The sequence below is a fragment of the Megalobrama amblycephala genome, linkage group LG21 (genome assembly GCF_018812025.1).
Source record: "Megalobrama amblycephala isolate DHTTF-2021 linkage group LG21, ASM1881202v1, whole genome shotgun sequence".
Lineage (NCBI taxonomy): Eukaryota > Metazoa > Chordata > Actinopteri > Cypriniformes > Xenocyprididae > Megalobrama > Megalobrama amblycephala.
This window is the reverse complement of record NC_063064.1, coordinates 11,986,510-12,011,273: the sequence shown is the minus strand read 5'-3', so window position 1 is coordinate 12,011,273 and position 24,764 is coordinate 11,986,510. Positions and strand designations below refer to the sequence as shown.

Below are 24,764 nucleotides of genomic sequence, written 5' to 3'. Positions count from 1 at the left end.
CTGACATATCCTTGAGTAACAACTTTTTAGCACAACCTCTGCTTTGTATTGTCCCTATGTATTAACATTTGTTCACAAAGCCGTCCGGTGTGAAATGATTCGTGTGGAAATAAACAAATTTCGGTAGAGTTGAGGGAGCATTTTCTTCAAAAACAAAATGAATCCACCTCGTCTTCAGCGGCTCAGATTTCAGGAGTAAATGGAGAGAGCTATGTGGATTAATCCATCCAGCTACAGAACACCTAAAACGCTTGGGAGACATTCTCGTCAGTGCAGCAATGGTGGACTGTGTACAACTCGCTGTGAACTCGCTCAGGGCGTTCTATGTTAAAACGGCAGTGTCTGTCAACATTTGGGGGCGGGGCCTGTGGCTAATGTGACATCATACTGCCAGGAACCTGCAAACGGCTTGTTCTGAGACACTGCTTATGATTTGTGGGGATTTAAAAAAAAAAAAGGATTTTTATCATTATAGGGTGGTTGTGTACACACACTGCCAACACACATTTATAGCCAAACACCATGCAAAAGTGAATTTTACATAATAGGTGCCCTTTAAGAGATGACCAGTCCATGAGCCGCTTGATCTGAAGCGCTACAGCAATCTGTCACAACACATTAAAGAGCCACAAAACAGTATTTATTGTTTAAATTTCTTTAAAAAATTACATATTTTTAACATATACTTTTTTTCATATCAAAAGTAATCTGCTCTGCCTTGTCTGTCGACGCATTGTCAGCTTCCTCTTTGCTCCGCGTTGTATTTTTCACAGCATGAGAACGTGTGGCTTCTCGGACATAGCAACAGTAACTAAAGGGGTCGGGTCTTTGCCAATGGTCAAATTGTACAATGTGAATAATTTTGTATTTGGTGTGTCTGTGTGTATATATATATATATATATATATATATATATATATATATATATATATATATATATATATATATAACCTTGGAAAATATGCTATATTAATTTTATATATTTTGGTCACATAATTAAATGTAAACTTTTTTTGAAAATTTGTATAAATTTTTATAAAATTTTAAATGAAACCAACATCGTCAGGCTTTTTTATTTATAACAAAATAAGTGAATTCCCTGCTCAAAATATAATAGCATTGTAATATAGCAATATAATATGTAACGATAAATTAAAAACATGAAAAAGCAAAACACACCTGATGCACATTCTTTGTTCTTCATTTTCTAGAAGTAGATTTCAAAAACCTTGCTGTATTTTTGTGTAGTTAATGAAGAGAACATACACCGCCATCTTGCTCCTGATGTCGTAAACACAACTTCCCACCTGTTAAATACAAACTTCCCAGTAGGACTTGAATGCACCAAAACATCCAACAGAAACGTTTCAGGCAAAAACATTCCATGAACAACATAAATAATGTTTTTGGATTAATGTTTGTGCTAATGAACATTATTGACCCAGTTTCTGCATCACATTGCTCATTCGCAAAAGGTTAAGCCCTGTTGTCGCCCATGTCACTGAAAAACCAAGTGTCTTTAAAAATGCATGACTTATGGTCACTTTGACAAAGTAAAACATTTTTTTAGCCAGCACTGCTGGAAAATCCCAGCCACTGAAGATGTGATGCAACTATAATTGTCTAAAAATGTACTTCTCAGGATGTATTAATGTAAATGTACAAGGGATTCTCACTTTTTAGCCAGGACTCAGAGATATGATGAGACGTGTCTCTGCTTCCTATTAACCCAGGCATTTCCACACCCGTTAAACATCCAGAGATAGCACAAAACGTGCTGGCTTCATTTCACGCTTCTCTGTTTTATTGTTGATGAATAGCTTGAGCAGATGGGCTCGTTATCTTTGAAGATTCCTGCACGGCCAGCGTGATAAATTGGCAGTGGACTGCAACACACATAGACACACTGACAAAAACACACAAAACCAAACTCATGCAGATGGAACGGCATCCTTTCAAACCTTGAAGTTTCTACCGTTGGAAAACTGGTTCAGGCCCACTTCACGTCACTCTCTCTTAAGTTCTCTCTCTTTCGGAGAAGCACCAAATCAAACGTCTTTATGTGTTGCACCATCTGTTCAAAACCACAAGGACTTTTATCTTTTTCCAGCTGTGGATGTGCACTGTGAACAAGAAAGAGAAGTAAGGATCTCTCATCTGATACGCACATTAGTTTACTGGCACTACTATAGCTGATCCAAAAAGATCCCAGAGAGAGCGTTTGCTGGAATTCTCAGGTGCGATTCTGAATGAAATGTTATGTATTAAAGGGTTGGTAGTTTAGACTAATTATTTGTCTCAAATTATTGCAGAGAATTCATAGTTATGTCCCATAAAATCAGTAGAAACAAACAACACTATCTCTATACTCACTATAATGTGACCTTAAAGTTTCACATGCTGTCACTGTCTTTCTCCTTTTTAGATTTGAAATATAGCAGTATTGATGTTTTTCCAAGTGCACTTATGCTACTGATACCCTTCAAAGCACTAACCTGTGTCTCTTTATGGCTCTTTATGGTCTCTTGACACTTGTGTCACAAGTTATTTGTAAAGCAAATGATTTACAGTCGACACACTGACAGATAAATCATGTAAAACCATGTCAAGAGCTCCCTCAGAATAGAAAGCCAAAATACCCGAGTCAAATACCATTTGGGTTAAAGAGGACAAAATGTAGAATCACTTATTTGAATAGATGTATTTATCAGCAATTTGTATTAAAGTAAGGATATTCTCATATTACATCTTTTTGTCACCATAGCTGAGGTAACTTTTGGCTGCAACATCATTTATGCCTATTTGACAAGGAATTCAACATGAAATAGAAGTTTTATGTGACAAAGTATTTTTATTTAATTATAAAAAATATATATATATTTATAAATGTTAATTGTATTTGAATAATAAATAAAACAAAAGTTTCACTATCCTGCTTTATATTATGCATTCATATTATATTATATTATATTATATTATATTATATTATATTAAAACAGACATCTCGCTCTGAACATTGTCCCTTTAAGAAGAGATGAGAATGAAAGAAGGCGGTGCCGTTTCGCACTCAGGGTGGGAAAGATGGGCGGAGCCAACGCAAGGTGACTGACAGCTGGGCTCTGGCACGTCCAAAATCGTGGCGCCTGAGCGCTCCAAAGCAGCCAATGAGATCCGGAGCTCGGCCGTCAATCATCCTCCAAGCACCAATCGGGAAGCAAAATGAGGGAATCTTTATCATTTCTTATGTATCCAACGTGGGACGAAAGAACGTCTAAAAAGAAAGTAAAGTCCGGGAGGGGAAAACAAGCGGTGGAAGCGGTCAGAAGTGCGAACTGAAATTGTGAATTATCGGAGTTTTCAGACCGTACAACGAGATCAAGATAAAAGCTTCCCAGTTCCTTTAACCGCGAGCAGGACTGCTGGAGAGAGAGAGAGAGAGAGAGAGAGAGAGAGTGAACGAACGCGAGCCGCAAAGTTCACAACAGTCGGATGGATTTACTGGAACTGCTACGCTTAAAAAGTGGTTTATTATAATTCACTACAGTGATCCAAAACCCTGCATTCGCAGTTCGGAAACTTTATATCAAATCCGCGAAGAAGCGAGAGCCTCAAACTTTTTAAAGAGTGCGGTTTTCCTTGAGGAAAAGTTTTTTTTAAAGCGCCGATGATCCCAGATTTTCCTTCAACACGCTCGTATGGAGTTAATGGACACCATCTACTATGTTTTTACTTTTCATAATAATGAATCACTTGGGATCAAACCATTATAAGAACTTTAGAAACGCCATTGACGATTTAAACTCCTAAAACTACATTGGATCTCTCTTGCCAAAACAAAGCGTCTGTCGATCTCCGATCCAGACCCACTTTTCACCCTTTTAAGGACAACTGTATTTAGTTTTGGCTTCTGGACAAGTTTCTACTATTGCCTCGTCGTGATTCACCTTTGATTTACTTGCGTGGTGCAGCAGGGGAGATAAAATTTTACTGGAGACCGTTTTCAAGTCCAGGACTGATGCATTGCCCCAAAACAACGCAGTATAATTTGATATTACCGTTGGGTAAACAAACAACTTAATGAAGGCGAATTACTCGAACTGTGAGAAACTCAATAAGCTCGAGCTGTCCGTTTGTGGATGAGAGAGAGATCAGTCGTTAAGCGCTGAGACAACTGGATACAAAATGGCGGCGTGGCTGGGACAGATGGGATCACTTTCATATCATGTGTTTTATTGGCTTTTGACGCTGGAACTGTTAATCAATTATGGCGCACCGTGTCCTCAAAACTGTACGTGTACGCTTGATACGACCGACTGCAGTCGTTTGGACATGACTGATGTCCCTCAAGACTTGCCTAAGAGCACTGTGCATCTGTAAGTACACAAACTATCCGGTCCATAACTAGTTCAAATCACATTCTCTTCAAATTAACACGCTTTAAGTTCTTAAACACCCTTAACTGAAGTTGTCCAGGGAAGAAACTGACTCAAAAGTCAGAGAATAACAAATGACATGTCTCATGTCTTATATATAATGTTACATACGTATTTAAATTACTTTTAAGTACTAACAGAGGTTTTTGCTTTTCATTAAAATCATAAGAAGGTATTAGTAGTCTCCGACTTGGTTGTGGTCTGCCAGGTTATGACTTGCTAGTTACTGTCATAAGTTTGGAAACTCTGACAGATAGTTTTGGGAGGCCTGCTGATATCATGAGTCAAAGTCATGAAGCAACCAATATATTCAGTTGTGCATTTGCTCTGGGATGTAATTATGGCCCTTGAAGTCATATTTACAGATTTGTACTAAGAAACAAATGATAAAGCTTATAATAATTCAATATTTCTCCATGGCTGCGCTCCGAAAGTTTGTTTCTCTGTTTCTTCTTTTTCAGTTGTCTATATCTTTGAAAGATGTTACCTTCAGTTATACTTTGCAGTTTAGTCATGTGGCAATAATAATACAATTTAGTGATTTATCACATTTTATTTCATCTGATTTATAGATTATAACTTAAAATTTAGTTGTTTTTCTCAAAAGTGTCCCTATATTAACTAGATGGTAGATCAGCAGCAGTAGCTATTTTATGGTTATCTGACATAGTTTAAACTCCCAGATATATTTTAAAGATTTTTTATTTATTTATTATTTTTTTTTTGAAAAAAATTATATTTGTTGGAAACATCATGCAGAAAACTTCATTTTAATAATCATATCTCTTCAACATTTTTCTACAAACTTGACATCACTTTTAAAGATGTCTTTTTGGGTGTTCGGTTTTAGTCTAATGTATCTCTACAGCCTAGACAGTCACAAAGGTTTTATCTGTTTGTATGTTCAAGATCGCAATCATATCATTTTCAAAGGGAAAGATTTTACTGCCCAGTATTATCTTTAACACCTTTACTGCCTGTTTTTCAACGCTGCAAAGATAGTTTGTCTGTCAATTTGACAAAGGCAGCTCCCTTACTGTTTCTTTCAGGTTTAAAAGATGGTTATCGCATACAAGTTTCAACACGGAAGCATCAACTGAAGTCACAAGCTATCTGTTTTGCATTGTATATGATCCGATTTGTCAAATTTTAGTCAGGCTTGGTGCTTTAGATACTTTGTTGGGCCTTATTTGAAATTTATGAAGACAAATACAAACACAGATAACTTAATGAAGACGAAAAGGCTACCGAGGGTGGTTGGCATAATCGTTCTTTGTCTGATAGGACTGTGAAACATTCATTACACATGATATCAGGCTTTAGATGGGAATGATTGGGCAGGTAGCTCTGTTGATGTTCTGCCTCAAGGACTGTCTAACCTACTGCTGAGTAATTTGACTCGGTCTGCCTGAGTGCTTCAGTCCGTGGCCCTCGAATATACCATTAAAATGCATAAAGCGATTTTGGTGGGAAGCTAATGTGACATATTTCTGAGCAAAATTAGAAGTTCAATGAGTAAATTGGTGGAGTGGTCTCTATTTGACAGGTGGTTGGAGGGAATGGGTTGAAAAATAAGAGGGTTTGGTGACGTCGGCGAAATAGGAATTCTCATCATAAGACCAGTAACTTGCTTTAGGAAAGTAAAGTCTCAAATTCAGTTTTGATTTCATGAAAACTTTTATTTCTACAGGTGATAACCTTTTTTAAATAATCAAAACTTATTGACAACAACAGCATTAAGCCAAACAACTGGCTTGTGTTGTTAACCAGTGGCTGCTTTTCTCTCAAAAGCGTAGAGCAACTGTGGTTTGTCATAAATGCTGATTAACAACTACAACTATCCCTATTCACATGTCACTATTCATGTTCAGAGCTTTTGTACGCCTCTCTGGCAATTCACAAGTAGTCAAGGCGCTTGTGACATCCAAACCTGTTGCTTGCATAACCATGTGGCACAAACTCCCAAGTAGCGTCAAACAGCGTTTCCATGAACAAAAAAGGCACGTTCCAGCATCTTAATCCGCTTTCATGTTGACAGATCCAACAGAAGCTGGATTTTAAAGTTATAGGCAAGAGATATTTTTTGGGTTGTCCATCTGCAATATATCAATCAAGAGTAGAAACGGCTTTGGTTGGAAAAAACCCTGTGGACATAGCCTGAGTATAAAATCAAGCTTTAATACCTTCCAGTTGTCCAAATAGTTTCTCCATACTGCCCATTTTTTTCTTTCTTTTATTTAATGGTTCCCCCGTGGCTCGCAGAGACCTTGATGGCGAGTAGGAAGCAGCGAGGTGTTGGCATCACCAACTCGCGCACGAGCCTTTATGGATTTAAGTTAACTTTGACATATGGGCGTTAAGACTCAATTAAGATAAAGGCTGATGGAGTTACTCAAGGTGAGGGTTAAAGGGATAGTTCACCCAAAATGAAAATTCTGTCATCATTTACTGACCCTCATATTGTTCCAAACTTTCTTTTGCAGAACATGTATTTTGAAGAATGTTGGTAACCAAACTATTGACTTCCATTGTCTCTTCTTTTATGTTCCAAAGGAATTAAAGTCTTATAGGTTTAAAACAACACAATTCATTTTTGGATGAACTAGGCTATCTCTTTAATCTGAGAGTGGAGGAGACGGTTGAATTAACTGATGAATTTTATGAGTAATCTTATTGGCTTCACTGTTGCATGACAGAGTCCTCCAAACTCTCCATCTGCGAATTTGAAAAAGTCGTCTGAATAACTTGTGAATTATTTTCCATTAAAAATGTTTCCTGCATCTGATTCATCTGAAGTATAGAAATGGCAAAAAATTAAGCAATTTTGTACTGACCGTTTAACATTCAGGATAAATGAGATTCATTTCTGATTAAATAGCTTTTTGATTTTGTCTGTTTATTTAGTGCGCTGTGAAGACCGAGGTGATGGAAACAGTTTGGCTCGATATAACGTGCCATATGAGTCTTATTTCTCAAAGTAAACTACAACGACCCTTTGGTGGCCCTCCTGATTGTTTAAAAATAAAAAAAAAATAAAAAGGCGGAGGGGGTGGTTGGTTTGTATGTGCAACCTGGGTTAGTTTGGTCCCCTCTTTAGGGTTGGTAAACAGCCCGCCCGATTTTTCTCACCACCCTGTGTCTTTTCTTTGTGGTCCCTGTCACCTGTTGTGGAGCCGCTGCGTAAACCTGTATGTTAAGGGTGCGGTGTGTCTTTGGCCAGGCTACAAGAGTTAGTTCAATGCCACGGTCCATTGCTTTCCATTGACGAAACTTCTAGATCTTGATCTGCTTCTCCAACCCATTGTTTATTCTTTCAACGTGTGGAAACCAGTCAGCAGTATGTCATCAGCAGTTGAACTCGTTTTGATGCTTGTTCATTTCTTTATCTGAGCAGTATGCTTTATTAATCCCGTTGCTGTAGACTTGGGCTGCATTCAAATACAGCAACTCACATTCTAGATTTTTGACAGCATAACACAGAACATATGTAAAAGCTGAGCTGGTTTGCTCCAGGTGTGTGCAGTAGCCTGGAGCGGAGTTTGCTTGCGTTATCGGATTGTGAGTTAAAGGAGTGCCTTGCCGTGTTTAGCTTGGCCTGCATGGCACAGAGGTTAACGGCACCTTCCGTTAGCACCGCTCATGAGGAGTTTCCATGAATTCAAGGACTTTTTATCCATTGATTTATGCCCTGGCCTTTTTTAAATGATTTTTTTTTTTGTCGTTTTTTTGTCTGTTAACGGGCTTAAAACATAAAACTAGGAGCGGATATCTTCTAAAACACTGCGTAATTGCGATTCGGACTAGTTTAGATGAAGATGAGTGTTTGTTATGTCTCGGTTGGGGGAATGGCAGCCACACTAGAACCAGAATTGAAATTCCAACAGGATCAAACAAATATTCCAGATTCTCTTTCTGTTGAGACACATTTGAGCACCTCCTTCTCTCCCCTCCTTTGTTTAAGTGTCTACGAAGTGATTGATGACTCATCTGTGAATTCTGTACATCTGGTAAGAGTTTGGAGATCTGGAAAAGACATAAAAAAAAAAAAGAGTGAAAGAAAGGGGAGGGGTGAGAGAATTGGAGAGAAACAGGCCTTATAGAGCACCCCCTGCACATTTGGTCTGGAGACTAAAATCACCATTTAACATTCTGTGGAACCGTTACTGACAACTACCCTACTAACCCCTCTAAGTTTTTTTGGCATTATACCTTAATGTGCAGGCATATAGGTAGATGTATACTCTGTCGATCCAGGATTTAGCAGTTTTTGTAATCATGAGAATTAATGTAGTGCTTTTGTTTTTTTTCGCCGATATATATATATATATTTTTTTTCTTCACCTTTCCCGTGTTTAACTGCCCTGCTGCTATCTTGTGGTAATGATAATCAGTGTTGGGGAAAGTAACTTTAAAAAAGTACTGCATTACAATATTGAGTTACTCCCTAAAAAAGTAACTAATTGCGTTAATTTTTATGAAAAGGAATGCGTTACATTTAGGGCTGCAACGATTAATCGCGATTAATCGTTTGCAAAATAAAAGTCTGTGTACGTAATATATATGTGTGTGTTCTGTGTATAATAATTATGTATATATAAATACACACACATTCATGTATATATTTAAGAAAAATGTTATATTTATATATAAAATATTTGTTTATATGTAATATAAAATATATATAAATATATATATTTATAATACATGCATATATTTCTAAACTTTATACCTGTATGTGTGTGTATTTATATATACATAATTATTATACACAGAACACACACATATATATTACGTAAACACAGACTTTTATTTTGCAAACGATTAATCGCGATTAATCGTTGCAGCCCTAGTTACAATACTTTTGCGTTACAGCTCAGGTAAGAAAAAGAGCTTGCTTGTTTTTTTTGTTTTTTTTATAACAACAAAAAAAGTTGTATTTTTGGCAAATGTTAAGGCTCTTTCACTCAAAAGTGAAATGATTAACCCTCAGGCTGAAGGAAAAGCATATTTATGCCTGTACAGTAGAGGGCGCAGCTCAAACTGCCATTCTGGATTAAAGAAGAATAGGATACAGGAGTAGGAAGTTCAACACTCTTATTTCTAAATCTAATCTAAAGTAATTTTTGCTTATTTGTATGGTTGAATTAGATCATTGAAGGTCAGCAGTAAAGACATTGGTTTATAAAATGAGATTAAAATGCATAAAGAATATTTGTGTAATTTAATATAGTTAATTACTACAGGTTTGCGTAAAATTCTGAGATTGCATTTCACTGTTTTTATTCATTTTGAGGAATAATGAATGTTTTATTGCAAGTGAAATGAGTAAATGCTTGTTCACATTAAATCTAGATCTACAATAACCTTCATGTTTACACAGCACACACAACACCTCTGCACTTTATTTCTCTCAGCATTTGGACAGGAGAGCTGTCAGTCAATAAATGTGAAAAAGTAATGAGATGTTTTGTTGTAAAATGAAAAAGTAATACGTTACTACACTAGTTTTTTGAAAAAGTAATCTGATTACATAACTCAAGTTACTTGTAATGTTACCCCTGACACTGATAATATTTCTCTTTCTGTGAGTTTGAATGTTCTCATACATTTGCAAGTTTGACCCTGCTGGTCATACAGTTCCACAAAATTAATTTTAATATATGCTATATACTGTACATGATGAATATACTGCTGATGTTGACCACTCTGATGTTTCCGTTGATTTAGTAGTGCAATTACACAAGTGTTTTCCTTTCTGTTAAGATAATAAACCATATGCAGGGTAAATCTGTAATCTAACAATCACTTGTTCTGTTCACTTTGAAGTTTTCTGGAACAAGCTGGTCTGTAACTACGCAGGACACATTTACACTCCCTGTCTAAACTCAGGGTTTTCATTAAACGATAGAAAACGATCAATTGAAACAAATGTGTATGTAATCAAATGTGAGCCCTCCATCTGTAGATCTGGTTCTGGCTCAGCCCAGGGCAAGCTCCTGGGCCCAATTTCTGTCACATGTCTTTAAAATGTGTCTGGTTTGTCTTGGATTTGAGCTTCATGTTACTTCGTTTTCTTTTGTTTGTTGCCTTTTTTCTCATATTTAATTTCTTTCTCTCTCCCACCGTGTAGCGTTCACTTCCTGATGATCTTTATCTTATGATCTTCACTCCAGATTTGATACTCTCGCTCCCTTTTCTCTGCTTTGTTTGGACTGTCGGCAAAAGCTCCTGGCTTCACTATCAGTGGTGTTGCTCGGCTGTAAATGGTCTTTATGGCAGGAAAAAGAGAGAGAGGAGCACAAGCTGTGCGGCTTTAGAGAAGCAAGTGTCTGTCCGTCTGGTCTCTCGTGCTCTCCTTCGTTCAGTGCTGTGACAGAAGAGTTATTCTTTGACTAGTTTATGGCCCTCTAAAACAGGGTGCATTAAAGATGCTTCTGTCTTCCAGCTGCATCATAAAGCTTCATCATTGACATCATTTCACACTTCCAAAGACCAAAGTTCACACTCTGCTTATCAGTGATAAAGATAGACAGATAGATAAAAGTTGTCTCTATGGCGTTCTACTCATGATATGGCCCTTTGAGGGGAAAAAACTGATATAACAGTTGTTTTTATTGTTTATATAACTATAACATTGATATTATTTTCTATATCTGAACCAGCATATCAGAGCTCGGCTTGGTTTCAACATATATACTGGTTCTTGACCAAAGAATGTCATTAAGTGACCAAAACAAAACTTAATAATTTGATAATATTCTGGCATAAATCAAAAGCTGCACAATTCAGTATGTTGTTGCCAATTTGTTTGTACTAGTTGCTTTTTTTTCCCCCTTTGGTCATTTCCTAAATGACTTTGACCTTTGTTAGGTGTGAATGTTCTCTCAGCCTGGTTTCCTGGCATAGGAAGCCATTGGCCGTTTGCCTTCAGGTTTAATGGAAAAGAGAAAAAATAGACATCAATGCCTGTTAGTTGAAGCTGAATTTACTAGCCTGTACTAGCGTGGTTAGGTTGGAAATCATTATTGTCTACATGACTATAAAATGATTGAATAGCATGTAAAAGTGTGTAAGCTCTCTGTTCTGAATCTGAAGTGGGTACAAGTTTCTGAGCTGATCTGAGAGCTGTTAGAGGAAGATTTGAATTGAAGATACTAATTTATAGATACACCTCACCAGAGTTAAATTACCTCTGCTCGGAGTACATATGGTCCCTCTCTAAATAGTGGTTAGGTTGTTAATTAAATAATTAAGAAGTCATTATTGTCTGAGAAAAAGAGAACACAAGAACTACAACAGACTTCAGCCACAATCTTAGATGAAATCAACTGAAGATAAAAGACATTATATCTCTCAATATCTCAGTAGAGGAGGATTATCTTTTCTTCAGTGATTCTGCTTGTTAACAGCAGGTGTTCATCACTAATGCTCATTCATCACATAATCACTTAATTATCTCAATAACTTTAACTCTGCTTCAGTGTTACTTTAACACTATTTAGAGAGGGACCATATGTACTCCGAGCAGAGTTGATTTAACTCTGAAATTTTCTGTGAATCTAAAAGCAGATGAGCATGCGCTCACCTTCAGCTGCACTAACTAGTTTCTTAGTGATCCAAAAACAGTGTTTCTGGTTTTCACTTAAAGGTCTAGTTGGCCAGCAAGACTCTCTGAGGAAGAGGAGATGTTTGTTTAGTTCAGAGTTAAGAGCAATGGCTTTGTTCATAGTTTGAATCATAGTAGTCATTAAAGCAAATAGGTTACGCAAATATATTTAAACTAATTAATTTCTTGGGTTTTCTGGCCTTTCTGACTTAGTCTGATAATATAGGGGTAATCACAAATATACAAATGTTATATGTAAGATAAAAATATAATGATAAAAAATATGAAAATATATTTTTATATAATATAAAGTTATAGCTGTATTCATATAGCTTTATCATCATTGTTGATTTTATGTCAGACCTGAATGATAATTTTCAATATTTTATTAGTATAATATTTCTGTATGAATTTAAGCTTTTTCATTCATAAGTAGTTTTTTTTTTTTTTGCAGTAAGCTGAAACATTCAAACCTAGTAAGAGAAATCATTAAAGACCAACTCAATGTTTTGTCCATCTTGAAATATTTGTTATTCTAACAAGAACTTGGAGTGAGATATCGAAGGGCTTGTTCTTTATTTACTTTCTTGGTTTTCATAAAAATATTAACAAGCACAACTGTTTTCACATTTATAATAATAAGAAATGATTCTTGAACACCAAATCAGCACATCAGAATGATTTTTGAAGGGTCATGTGACACTGAAGACTGAAGATACTGAAGTATTGGCTGTTGAAAATTCAACTTTGCCATTAAAGGAATAAATTACATTTATTTATTTAAAAATATATTAATATATTACTGCTCTTATTGTATTTTTCATTAAATAAATGCAGCCTTGGTGAGCATAATAAGCTTCTTTGACTACAAAATTTCATATAGATAACATGGTCTGAAAACCACAAACCTCACATTATGGACTTCAGAAGTCACAAAAGATTTAAGTCTTAAGGACTTCACATTTAAATCAACCCTCACTGGAAAACTGGAGCATTAGTTAAGCCTGCTGTACGGTTACAACGGCCATGTGATTTATACCCCCAAAGGTCAGCCTGAAGGTGTGAAAGTTAGTGTTATCTGATAAGATAAAGAGGCTTAAACAAAGTGGAGTGACTGAGAATTAAACACTGTGATTATATAATCACTCTCATTTCCTTTTTGGCTGGTTAGGAATAGGTCAGTTTTCCAAACATTAGGTCCCCATGAAGACCGAGGTGATCTAGTCTAATGGGCATTAAAACACTTAAATGACTCTAATACTTCCCACCTCTTTATTAGCTCCACCCACTAATGATTGACAGAGCTGTTAACACATTATATCTTAGCTCATATAATTGTGGAGTTGTTTAACGTTGTATTTGGTCTCCTTTTCAGCCCTTACATTTCTGTAGTGGAAACTAATATGAACATCAGTCAGTAATCGGTGCGTGAAAGACGAGATTGTCTGTTTCATTACGCTCACTTTCAGCAATTTGCAGTTTGGAAACGGCTAAAGCAGATTAGCAACTGCCGTTCTACACGCCGTACATGATTTTTCTCGTGCCCCTGGCGAGGCTCTTTTAAGAAAGCCTGTAATTTTTCACTTTGCTTCGGTATAATTAGGTAATTGCCTCATGGTACAGGACTGCAATTTTGCTGTGTTCACCCCGTCAGACGATTGCCTTCAGGGCAGCTCACCCTGTGTTATTATCTCCACACAAACACACACATGAGCCGCACCACAGAAGCATTGTGACAGTTTTCCTGTTCAGACCAAATAAAGTACTAGAGTAAATTACTTTTGCTAACTTTACTGCTTGAATAGGGACAGGTTGAGCTACTTAAAGTGATTTATTATGTCTGCAATGCATCATTAAAATATTTTTCCTGTTTGTTTATTCCTTTTTCGGTACACAATGCTACATTGAGAACAACCATACTAAATGTTAACTATATTCCATGTCTTTTCTATCTCAAGTTTGAATACACACAACATCATGGTCTGCGGTTGACAGCTCTGAGTGAAAAACAGACACATTAGGTGTAATTCCGCTTCTTTACAACCAGCTAGCTCCACAAAACCTCACTCACTTTCAACTCAGCAGATGGAAAAACAATTATCCAATTGTTTCTTTACAAGCACAGATGAGCTGCCGATTAAAACGGCTAACTCTAATAAGTGGAACTAGATGGGTGCGTCATTGAATCTGTTAGTCAGGGAGTTGAAGATAATCCGAAAGTCAATAGTTTGTGTTTGCGGGAACAAATAGCTTTCTAAACGGACTTTATAGGTGGATACTTCTTATTACACTTTCTGTTAGTCTGAACTTCCAAAAGCCCAGTCACTAATTATTGCCCCATAGACTTCCATTCTAAGTGCATAACTGTCGGTTGTTTAACTTGAATTCAACCTGGAAAATTCCTTTACAAAAATATAGTGCAATATTTAATCGGCAATATTCCTTTACAAAATATATGATACATTTAAAGCTAGCTTAGTCCTTTAAAATATAAGTATTTGACCTATTCTTGTAAAATATATCGAAAAAAAAAAGTTAATACTTTTATTCAGCACAGATGCATTAAATTGAACAAAAGTTACAGTAAAGACATTTATAATGTTACAAAAGATTTCTATTTGAAATACATTGATCATTCCTTTCAGGATTCCTCAAAAGAACAAAGTTTTTTATAAAAATATTAATCAGCACAACTGTTTTCAACATTGATATATAATATTTCTTGAGCACCAAATCAGAATATTAGAATGATTTCTGAAGAATCATGTGACACTGAAGACTGGAGTAATGATGCTGAGAACTCCGCTTTGCCATCAGAGGAATAATAAAAAATTAATTGGAATAATATTTTACAAATATATATATTTTTTTTTGGCTGTATTTTTGATCAAATAAATGCAGCCTTGGTGAGCATCAGAGACTTCTTTCAAAAATAAAAAATTTTTTGTGATCCGTACATGTTGAGCCTTGGTGTTTGTTTGGGAAATTCCACTTCGAATCCAGCTCACCTGCATCATTTTCTAATACCATTCCTGCTTTCTTTGCTCATAATTTGTGGTTGTCTCGTTTTCTCTAAAAATAAATTAAAATGGAAAAAATGTCAATTTCAATACTCTTCTAAAATGAAATATCAATTCACTCAAACAGTCCCTTTTTAAATCAATGACTCCAACTATAAACAATGCAGAATGGTGCAGCCCATCCGAAAGGAAAATCTTAGCATGCAGTAGCCGAGGAGCGAAGGAAGAAACCACAGAGCTGACAGGAGCTTTATAGATCACAGCGCCATCAATCTCTGACATTTCAGCAGGGAGAGCAGGAGGTCAGCGCTCTGCCAAGCCCAATCCGAAGCCCTTGGATGAGTGCTCGCCTGAACCGCGCTGAAATGAAGATGACGTCCCGCTAAAGGAGGCTGTTGATGTTTCTGATTTATGGGCCATAAGTGTCGATATGACACGTTTCAGTGATGAACCAGACTGATAGACTGTTCGGTGTGTTGTTGAAAGCTGCTGCTGGCAAAGTAGATATAGCGAGGCGAGAGATTTAGGACATTTGAATGGGTTTGCTCATGAGAGAAATGCGATCATTTTCACGTCGCCGCTTTTTACTGAAGAAGTAGAGCCTGTCCACCGTTATGAGGGCCTGACTAAAGTGCTTTAATAAATTTCTCTCTCTCTTCCCCTCCCTCTCTTTGTTCACTCAGAAATCTGAGCCACAACAAGCTGACAGCAGTTGATATGGACATCCTCTCCAATCTGCCCAACCTGAGAGAAGTGTGAGTAGAACAGTCCCATGTCCCTGTCATGTCTAAACCTCCTGTAGATCTGCCCAACGTCATCTGTTAATCTGTCCCTGTTTAATGAAATCAATAAGCATGCTAGCAGCTTTTCCAGGGCTGTAACAGAATGTTCTAGGGTGTTCACAAACTTTATGGCCAACATTTGTTTTCAGGACATTGATGTCTTTTTAAATTGATCTTAATTCGTGTTCATTTATTTCCCATCTTTAAGCATATAATTTAATAGACAGCTCTTTGTTTCTGAATTGAAGAGCTGGTTAATTTTATGTGCAATATATAAACCACTTCTGATCCCGGCTAGAAAACATTCCCACAGCTAAAGCCCCACAGAGAGAGGCAATTGAATGAAGTACATTAAATGGTGTAATAATGTTAATTACAGCCATTAGCCACAATCGGTCATAAATCATTTTAAAGCGTGCTGTCAGTGCTATTGGATATTTAAGTACTTTTGCTGGTGGCTATTGTCCTGAAAGTGGCGGAGATTGGGAATAAAGAGGTTTGCTATTATAAGCGCCTTCCATCATCACCCGACACCAGCCACTAACCTGCGCTGTAAATATTTAATACATCGAGGGACTGTGTCTGGCCCTCAGCCAGACGGGCCTGCTTTCTCTCTCGATGTGTGGATGGTCACTGTCAGTAATTTGTAATTTAATTAATTTAAAAAAAAAAAAAAAAAAAAATTATAATATACACAGACACACACATTTTATCAATATAATTCTTTGCTTTAATACTTTCGTAATGCAAAATACATTAAAACATTTTCAGAAATGTTTATTAAATATATTATTTCTATATGAGATTTTGTATATTACTTGAATCCTGTTCCCATGGTAAAAGCATATTATATTATATTATATTATATTATATTATATTATATTATATTATATTATATTATATTATATTTTATTTTATATCAAATTTATTTTATTTATGAATATGTTTATCACAAAATACATATTCAAAAATATACACTACATACAATATTTCAAATGTGACATCTATGAGGTTTATTATAAGAAATGTTATTAAAAATGTTATAAATAAATTGGTAACGCTTAATTTTAGGGTCTTTTAACTAGTTGCTTATTAGCTTGCATATTTCTAGAATATTGGCTATTTATTTTTAAGAACATATTAATGCCTTTCTACTCTACATTCTCAATCCTACCCAATATCTAAACTTAAGAACTAACTTACTATTAATAAGCAGTAAATTGGGAGTTTATTGTGGGAAAAGTTGTTGTTAATAGTGAATAATATGTCTTCCCCATACTAAAGTGTTACCAATAAATTATATTAAGCTATGTTTAATCTGGATTTTGTCCTGTTTTTTTGATTGACAGGAGGTTTGACCACAATGAGCTGACATCCATCCCTTCATTTGGAGACGCAGCAGCAACAGTCGTTACACTGTTCTTGTAAGTAAACATCAGTGTGTGCTATGATGACTCCTGCTGCTGAGTTGGCACTTTCTATACATGAGACAAATTAATGTTTGCACAGTGTGAGCTGTTGTATTTTCTTTCAGGGATTTTTTTAGTTTTAGTGAAAACATGTTTCAAGTAAATCCTTTCCATTTGTTACTCGTTTAATATTTTTGTAGTTATTGAATCGGATTGTGCAAGCCTAAAAATTCCCACCTCTGGACGGTGTTTAGTGTTGCTGGCTGTGGTAGTGAAACTCAGAATGGTGGGACTGCCTTTACTAGCGTTGCCCTGGAGAATTACTACCTTATTTGGGGTGATCATGTGTATCTGTGTTTGTTTCTTGGCGGTTAAGCCCATTCCTTCCTCAGCATCCAGGTACACATTTATGGTTTGTGAATATGAGTTTTCACTGTGTTATAGTAACATAGATAGATTTGCACAAGATACAAATGTTAGTAATGAGTATCAGGTTTATACTTAAACTAATATCAAAGGCGAAGCGCGTCATTTTAAAGTGTCACCAAAGAGAACTGCAAAATGATTGAAGAATTTAAAAAAGTTTTCAAGCATTGATTTCTTTACATCAGAGTATCAAAATATCAAAGTGCACGTTTTACCTTTACACGCTTTAAATAATGCTTGGTTATAGACTTAAGTCTGTATATCCCTGTTTCAGAGAACCAGTTTGCCTATATCTCCTTCACACAGACTGATATCCCAGCATTAATCTGTCTTCTGCATGGATCACATTCCCATCTGTAATGTATCTCTCCACTACCAAATGTGTCATTCATTTGAGCGGTAAAGCGATCGGTGTCTTTATAGCGGGCAGTTGTGCTGTCATGGTGTGACCTCATTGATTCACAGTTAATCACCATCTCCCAGAAATGATGAAAAACCTGACGACTGCTCGGTTCACTTCACAGGATTCGAACGTTTGATATTACACTGCCGAGCTGTGCTTGGAGGATATCGGGAAAGGTTGGAATGGGGGGTGATGATCAGGGAATGTGGGTCCAAATGGAAGGGCGCTTCTTTATTTGGCCTTGGTTCGAGGCCTGTTGCTATGGAGGGCCGCTGCATATCGTGAAGGGCTCGTCTTTTTTGAGCCGCACAGCTGAATGCAGTAGAACGCCCAGCTGTAGCTGTCAATCAAATGGTTTACTGTAAAAAAATTGGGGGAGGGGTCAGTCGGAAAGGGGGCGAGATCGGATGGTTACTGATACAGACAGATAGGGGTAGGAACAGAAAGAGCGAGAGTTCTCGATTTCCACCTGTGAGGAACACCTGACCCTGCTCCTGCTCGTGGCTCTTGTTCGGAACGCTGCAGAATTCCTTCCCTCTGAGTTCACCAGCTGGAATGCTGTCGGACAGCAGCCCCCTGTGATACGGCCACAGAGCCAGCACTAAAATACTGCTTCGTCTGTCACCAACACCAAACTCCTCAATGCTCCGTTTCATCTGAACTGAGTACGCCATTTAAACAGTAGCTCTCTCTTTCCCCCTCTCTCTCTAGTGAAGTGTTTAAACAGCAGAGTCTGCATTCTACTGATTTTAATCTTTTCCTTCGGCTGCTGACAGTCGTATTCAAACAGTGAGATGTGGGACATCCGGTCTCACGTTTTACTGCTACAGCAATGCAGGCCATATAGTACAAATGCACACTGAAATATAGTGCTGTTTTAGTTCGTTGTGATTGTCAGCTGTTGGGCAGTGTTTAACAGATGTTACTCTTGCTAGTTGTGTGAGGTGTATGGCACGGCTGAGGGTGGGGGTATCCAGAGCCCACATTTATTTACGTTAAAACGTTTGATTGACACATTTATCTTGATATATCTAAATATTTTTATTTTTTAATAATATCTTTTGATGATTTTTTGATATATGAAAGAAACCTAAATATTTTTCATCTTTTAAAAAAAAAAAAAGAATTTATATATTTATATGATTTAGCCAAATTCAATAAATATTAAAAATGTTGGTTTTGAAGGTAAAAGTTATATTCTTAAATATTAAATTGCCAATAAGTAATAAAAAGTTTCATATCTTAGTGAGTCTTAAGGCCTCTACACACTGGGACGTTTTTTGTGTTCATACCCAAGCGATTTTCACTGGCGATACGCAGAGAATGTGCAAATTCAGTATATGGAGCTTGTGCTTAACAGTAGTGCAAAAAACATATTTATGATAATAATAAAGTTAAAGAAGATAAAAATGCAGATATAAAATGGCATATATGGCATATATATGATATATGAGAGATGGTAGTCAGAAACGGTTGTCACAATGACTAGTGCAAGTGAACGGTAGTGCAAATAAACATATTTATGAAATAGACATTCTCAACTATATTTCTTGAATTTAAAAGACAAAAACTTGAGTCACCAAGTCGTGTTTTCTTTCAGCATCTCCAGGCACGTGAACAAAAGCGCCACTCTCATTGGTTTGCCAGTTTTTAATGCAGCGTGTCAAACCAAAAAAACGAACCCGATGCGTTTTTTTTTTTTTTTTTTTTAATGACGCTTTTATGCCTGCCGTTTTTCGCGTCGGTGTGCACACTCACATTGGCGCCCTTTGTTTAGTCACAAGGCGTTAAACGTCAGCGATAATCGCGTGTGATATTAGTCCCAGTGTGTGCAGGCCTTTAGTGTGTGACAACGCTTAAACGACCATGTGTCTTTTTCTGTTGGTTTGGCCAGACCTGTTACTATTTCTGCTTTATGAACCCACCAATAACCAATTGTTTGGCTTCCCTATATATTAGAATTTGACTTAAAGGTGCTATAGAGGATGTTTTCGATGACTGAGAAACCAAAGACTGTTATTGAGTTTTTGAAATGAGCGCATGCGTAAGAACAACCCCCTTCCTTCCATTTCGAGGGAACGCCTCCCAAAACTCGTGCACGAGTATTGGAACAGGAGTGTTTGTTTACCACCGGCATTCGCTGTGTCGTGTTAGTGGATTCATTATGTCGGACTCACCGCAGGTAACTCATAATCTGCAGTTGTTACTCCTGACAAAAACATTGCATGCGGCGCCTGTGGAGTGTGGAAAGTTACTGGAGCGCGCTGCAGCGCACGTCTCTCACAAGGAACGTCATGGCAGTGATTGACAAGCCAGAAGGGCCAATCGTTTATGCGATGATCGCACAAACGATTGGCTATGTTTTTAAGGCCCTACCTCATACACAGATGATGTATATTGATATTATTCCTTTCAGTGCACCTAAGTGCAGTCTTTTATCAGTTAGTAAAGACAGTTTCAAGTAATATTGCAAAAATGTATAAATCAAAACATCCTCTATAGCACCTTTAACTGGTGGGTTATTTGAAGAACTGGTAATTTAGACATGTTTCTGAAGTATTTGTTGAAATTTATTGTTGAAATGAATTTGTTGCAAAATCTATTTTTTTTTTGCTGGCTATAGCAGTGGTACCTATAAAGCCCCCAATATACTTTAAATGAAATCGAAGAACGAACTGATGTAACGTCATTTCGAAATAGGGTCAGGCCAAATCAAAGTTAATTTTGTGAGTTCGAAACAGCTTGCCAAAGTGAACTCTGAGGAAAAGTTTGCTCCAGCTGCAAAACACTTTCGTACTACCATTGGTCCATGACGATAACGTAATAGGACGTGAGCGCTAGAGTTGTCAAAAGTACCGACTTAGGTACCTATTTGGTACATATTCGATGAGTGCGTTGACACAATGGCCAGAGGTGTTATGAATCCGCTCAACAGTGCTCAAAGCGTCACATTTTTAAAATTTCAGTACCGACTACCTCTACCGACCGTAGAGGTAAGATCTCCGCAGGTGAAAACATGAACATACTGGATAGCCGCTTTATAGTAGAGAATTAAGTTGTGCTTCTGATGAAATGAGGCACTGACACTGTTTTTCATGTTTGATACTGTAAAGTTGCATGCTTTTAAATCATCTATTGAATAAAATGCCATAAAAATAAACGTGACTTTACTGGAGTGCTAACATACCCATGTTGTTATGATCAGATTCTTTTCTTATACTTTCTATACAAAAATGCTAGCTGTTTTTTTTATTTTGTTCCTGAGAGGAAAACGTGCAGCACATATTTACATATTCATCTAAACTTCGCTCACAGCAGTGTGGGCGGCATCAGATAACAGTATATCACTGCTCACGTATTTTGAACTTTGTTTTACCCCTGAATGAAGAACAAAAAAGAACTTCACCATAAGTATATCAGGGCCTTAAGGGTATGGAATTATATTCTTTGAACCTATAGTTTAAAATTCTGCATTCATTTACTCACCTTCATGTCGTTCCAAACCGGTATGACTTTCTTTTGTGGTACATAAATGGGCGATGGTGACATGATGGGTAATTTGGGTGAATTATCCCTTTAAAACAAACAAAAAATAAACAAATTTAGACTAGTTGGTTGTTGGACTAAATAGTCTACTCCTCCATTCCAATCCATCCCTACCTGAAACAGTCTCTGAGGGCTCAGAACACCCTTCCCAACAAACCTTCCCAAACCTTTCCTTATTTTTGGAGTTCATCAAGCAGATAAGCCAATCAATGCTGCCTAAAGCAGCTAACCTGCTAATCCTTTGTGTGGTGCTGCTTTGGTAGGATTAACTGGCTAAGACATTCAGCTCCCACACTCTCTCTCTCCACAACAACTGATTCAGACACTAATCCAGACGTTGGTCTGGAACCCAGCTACAGCATTTCAGTTTAACTCAAACAAGCTAGAAAAAAACAACTAAACCACAAGCAAAGTCTTTGTAAACTATTTGTAAAATGTCGTTTTGGCTTGGGTCTGTTTTAGGATCTGCTGTAACCCAGATGTGGTAAGTCTGATCCTAGATCCGAGCAGATCCCAGCAGTACCATATTAAAATGTTCTGTGGATTCAGGCCTGGGTTAGCCAGCGCATGAGAGTGGACCGTTTCTCTCGTTAACGTCAGCATGTTTTTTTTTGCCCGGAGAAGGTCACCAGCTGCTGACCTGCTACTCAGTGGAGTCTCAGTGCTCTGTTAGTCACAGGAACATCCTGTAGGGCGGTAAGCACAGCGCTCGTCCTTATCCATACCCTCTGTCTGTTTATTCAGGTGGGACAGTGGGGGTACTCCCTCCTTTTCTTTTTCCTTCCGTCGTTCTCACTCGCTCTTTCTTCTGTCCTTCCATTCCTCTTTCTTTTCCCCCCTCACAATTCCCACCCAGAATTCCAGTTAAACGGTCAACCCAGGGAGCATCTGCGTGTCGGCCGGGTCCCGTCTTCACTGGGAAAGGCCTTGCTGGTCTATCAGGCTCCCACAGAACACCTGCCAGCAGACAACCAGAGCAGAAATCCCCTCTTGGTCTCAGCGGACCATGTGTTTACCGTGAGATTTACGCAGAATTGGGAATCCGAATAAGGAGGCTTTGTTGTTCTAGCACAGACTCGCCTTTGCTGTATGGGCCTGTCTGCCTGGACTTTGTAGGGTTTCCTGCTAGTATTGATCATAGTGCAGGTGCTGAAGCATTGAGCATGACTAGTTAGCCTCAGTGGAGGTTGTTTCAGCTACGACCGAAGATCTGTCTTATTTAGTATGGTGAATATTTGAATTGGAGGTTCAGTAAGCCCACTGTCTCCTTGCAAAAAAGTACTGTGGCGGTACTTTGAGATAGAAATGGTAACAAATAGTAATACCTGGGTTCATTGATATATATTTTGGTATTGAATAAACCGTATTAATATCCCATGGTATTTGCCCAATAGCTTGTACCCCAAGCTTTCATCTTATGCACCGTCATTTCCTTAAGCCCACTCTCTTTCTTTTTGTTATCTAGTAGCAAGTTTCATAGAGGGAGATTTTGTCTTTTTTTTTTTTTTTTTTCTTTAGTACTGTCCCATCCTCCAGTGCCGGGGATGGCTTACTCTGAAACTACACCAAAACAAATTCCAGATGTGGAGAGCTTGACCTCGCCATTCCTTCCGTGGCCGGCAAAAACAAGTGTGATTCTTAAGTCAGCTGCTTTCTCATGCCTCAACCCTAAAGAGAAATAGAAGCAAAGAAAAAAGGGGAAAGGACAGAAATCCAAAGCCCCCTTGAGAGAAAACTGTTATTGATTTGTCTTTACTTCCTACTAAACGAAAAGAAAACACAAAATATTCACAAACAAAACAAAATGTTTACTCTAAAAACAAGGCCTGTGTGGAAATCGTATTCATTTTAGTTTATTCTTTGAAAAAGGTTGCGTGACTGAATTGACAAAACGAGAATATGAAATATTTTCAAATCAAATGAAAGTGTTAATCTGAATATAATGCAGAATTTTTAACATTTGAAAAAGGTTGGATACCGAATTATTACACACTTCTTTGACTAAACAAAACTAAACTTAAATATTTACAAACTAGCCATAACACTTCACACTAAATCTACTCGAAATCCAATGCATAATTTAAGATTTGAAAAAAGTTAAATATCGGATTTGTTAAGGCCCGTTCACACCAAGAACAGTAACTATAAAGATAACTAACACCGTGTCTACATCACACCGCGCCGCAACAGCTAAAAGCTGTCTACACTGAATGCGACAAACCGACCGTTGCAAAGCACTTGGACTATGTCTAAAATAGAACGGAGAATCCGTTTACTGTCGGTAATTTGTTGTTGCAGTGTAGACAATATCACTGATTATATTGGGTTCTACTGTCGTTTTACGCGTCACGTCGCATCGTTCACGTCTGGTGTAGACGTGAAAAAGTGTGTACAAGTGTGTACACAGTTTTTGCAGTTCTTGTTGCATTTACATGGCTTTAACCAGCAGATGTCTTCAGCATGCTATGTTTCGAGTGAATAGCTAGTGTAATTGGTCTAATCTAACAGTGAATTTAGCTGACAAAGTCAATATAGTGGAATAAAAACAATGCCTAGTCTTTTTCACTGCAACTTCAAAGGAAGCAAGACAATGTTGTCAAACTAGCGCTGGATATCTGAGGTAATTTTTATGTTAGACTGTTTGTTAGCCTGACATAATGATCTCATCGTTAATACTTCTCACCATTTATTCCGAGGTTATGACCGATTGTTTTTCATATATCCATTTTCTTTAAAGTATCCTTGAAAAGGGGGTTTGACTTGTCAGACAGTGGTGGCTTTTTCTGGACCTCGGCAATTAACTTCTCCGCAATGTCGTCTGCCATTTTAAATGCGTGACCACTTAAATTAGAATGGATTCTGATTGGTTGTCAGTGTTTTATCGTTAAACAGCTGACAAAAAAATTGTTCTGAAAGTGGTCCCATCGATATTGTGTGGATAGTGCTATTCTTTCATATTTAGAACGATTTTTAGAACTTTATCATTATCGTTCTTGGTTTGAACAGGCCTTTTGTTTAGTCACACTATTGTCTGACTAAACAAAACTAAAGTATAAAATATTCACAAACATAACATTTTTTTTTTTTGCACCAAAAGTATTAACACAGAGTCCAGTGCAAAAACTAGGTGTGATGCATAT

The 24,764-nt window shown here is 37.2% G+C and overlaps 1 protein-coding gene across 1 annotated transcript in view; it reads left to right on the top strand.

The window, feature by feature from the left end:
- Positions 1–3,186: 3,186 nt before the first annotated feature.
- Positions 3,187–24,764, top strand: part of lrig1 (leucine-rich repeats and immunoglobulin-like domains 1) — a 42,361-nt gene continuing 20,783 nt past the window's right edge. Inside the window, exons 1-3 of the mRNA XM_048171917.1 lie at positions 3,187–4,372; positions 15,742–15,813; positions 17,190–17,264. Of these exons, the coding sequence (XP_048027874.1) occupies positions 4,182–4,372; positions 15,742–15,813; positions 17,190–17,264 (338 nt within the window). The 5' untranslated portion in view covers positions 3,187–4,181. The remainder of the gene's footprint in view (positions 4,373–15,741; positions 15,814–17,189; positions 17,265–24,764) is intronic.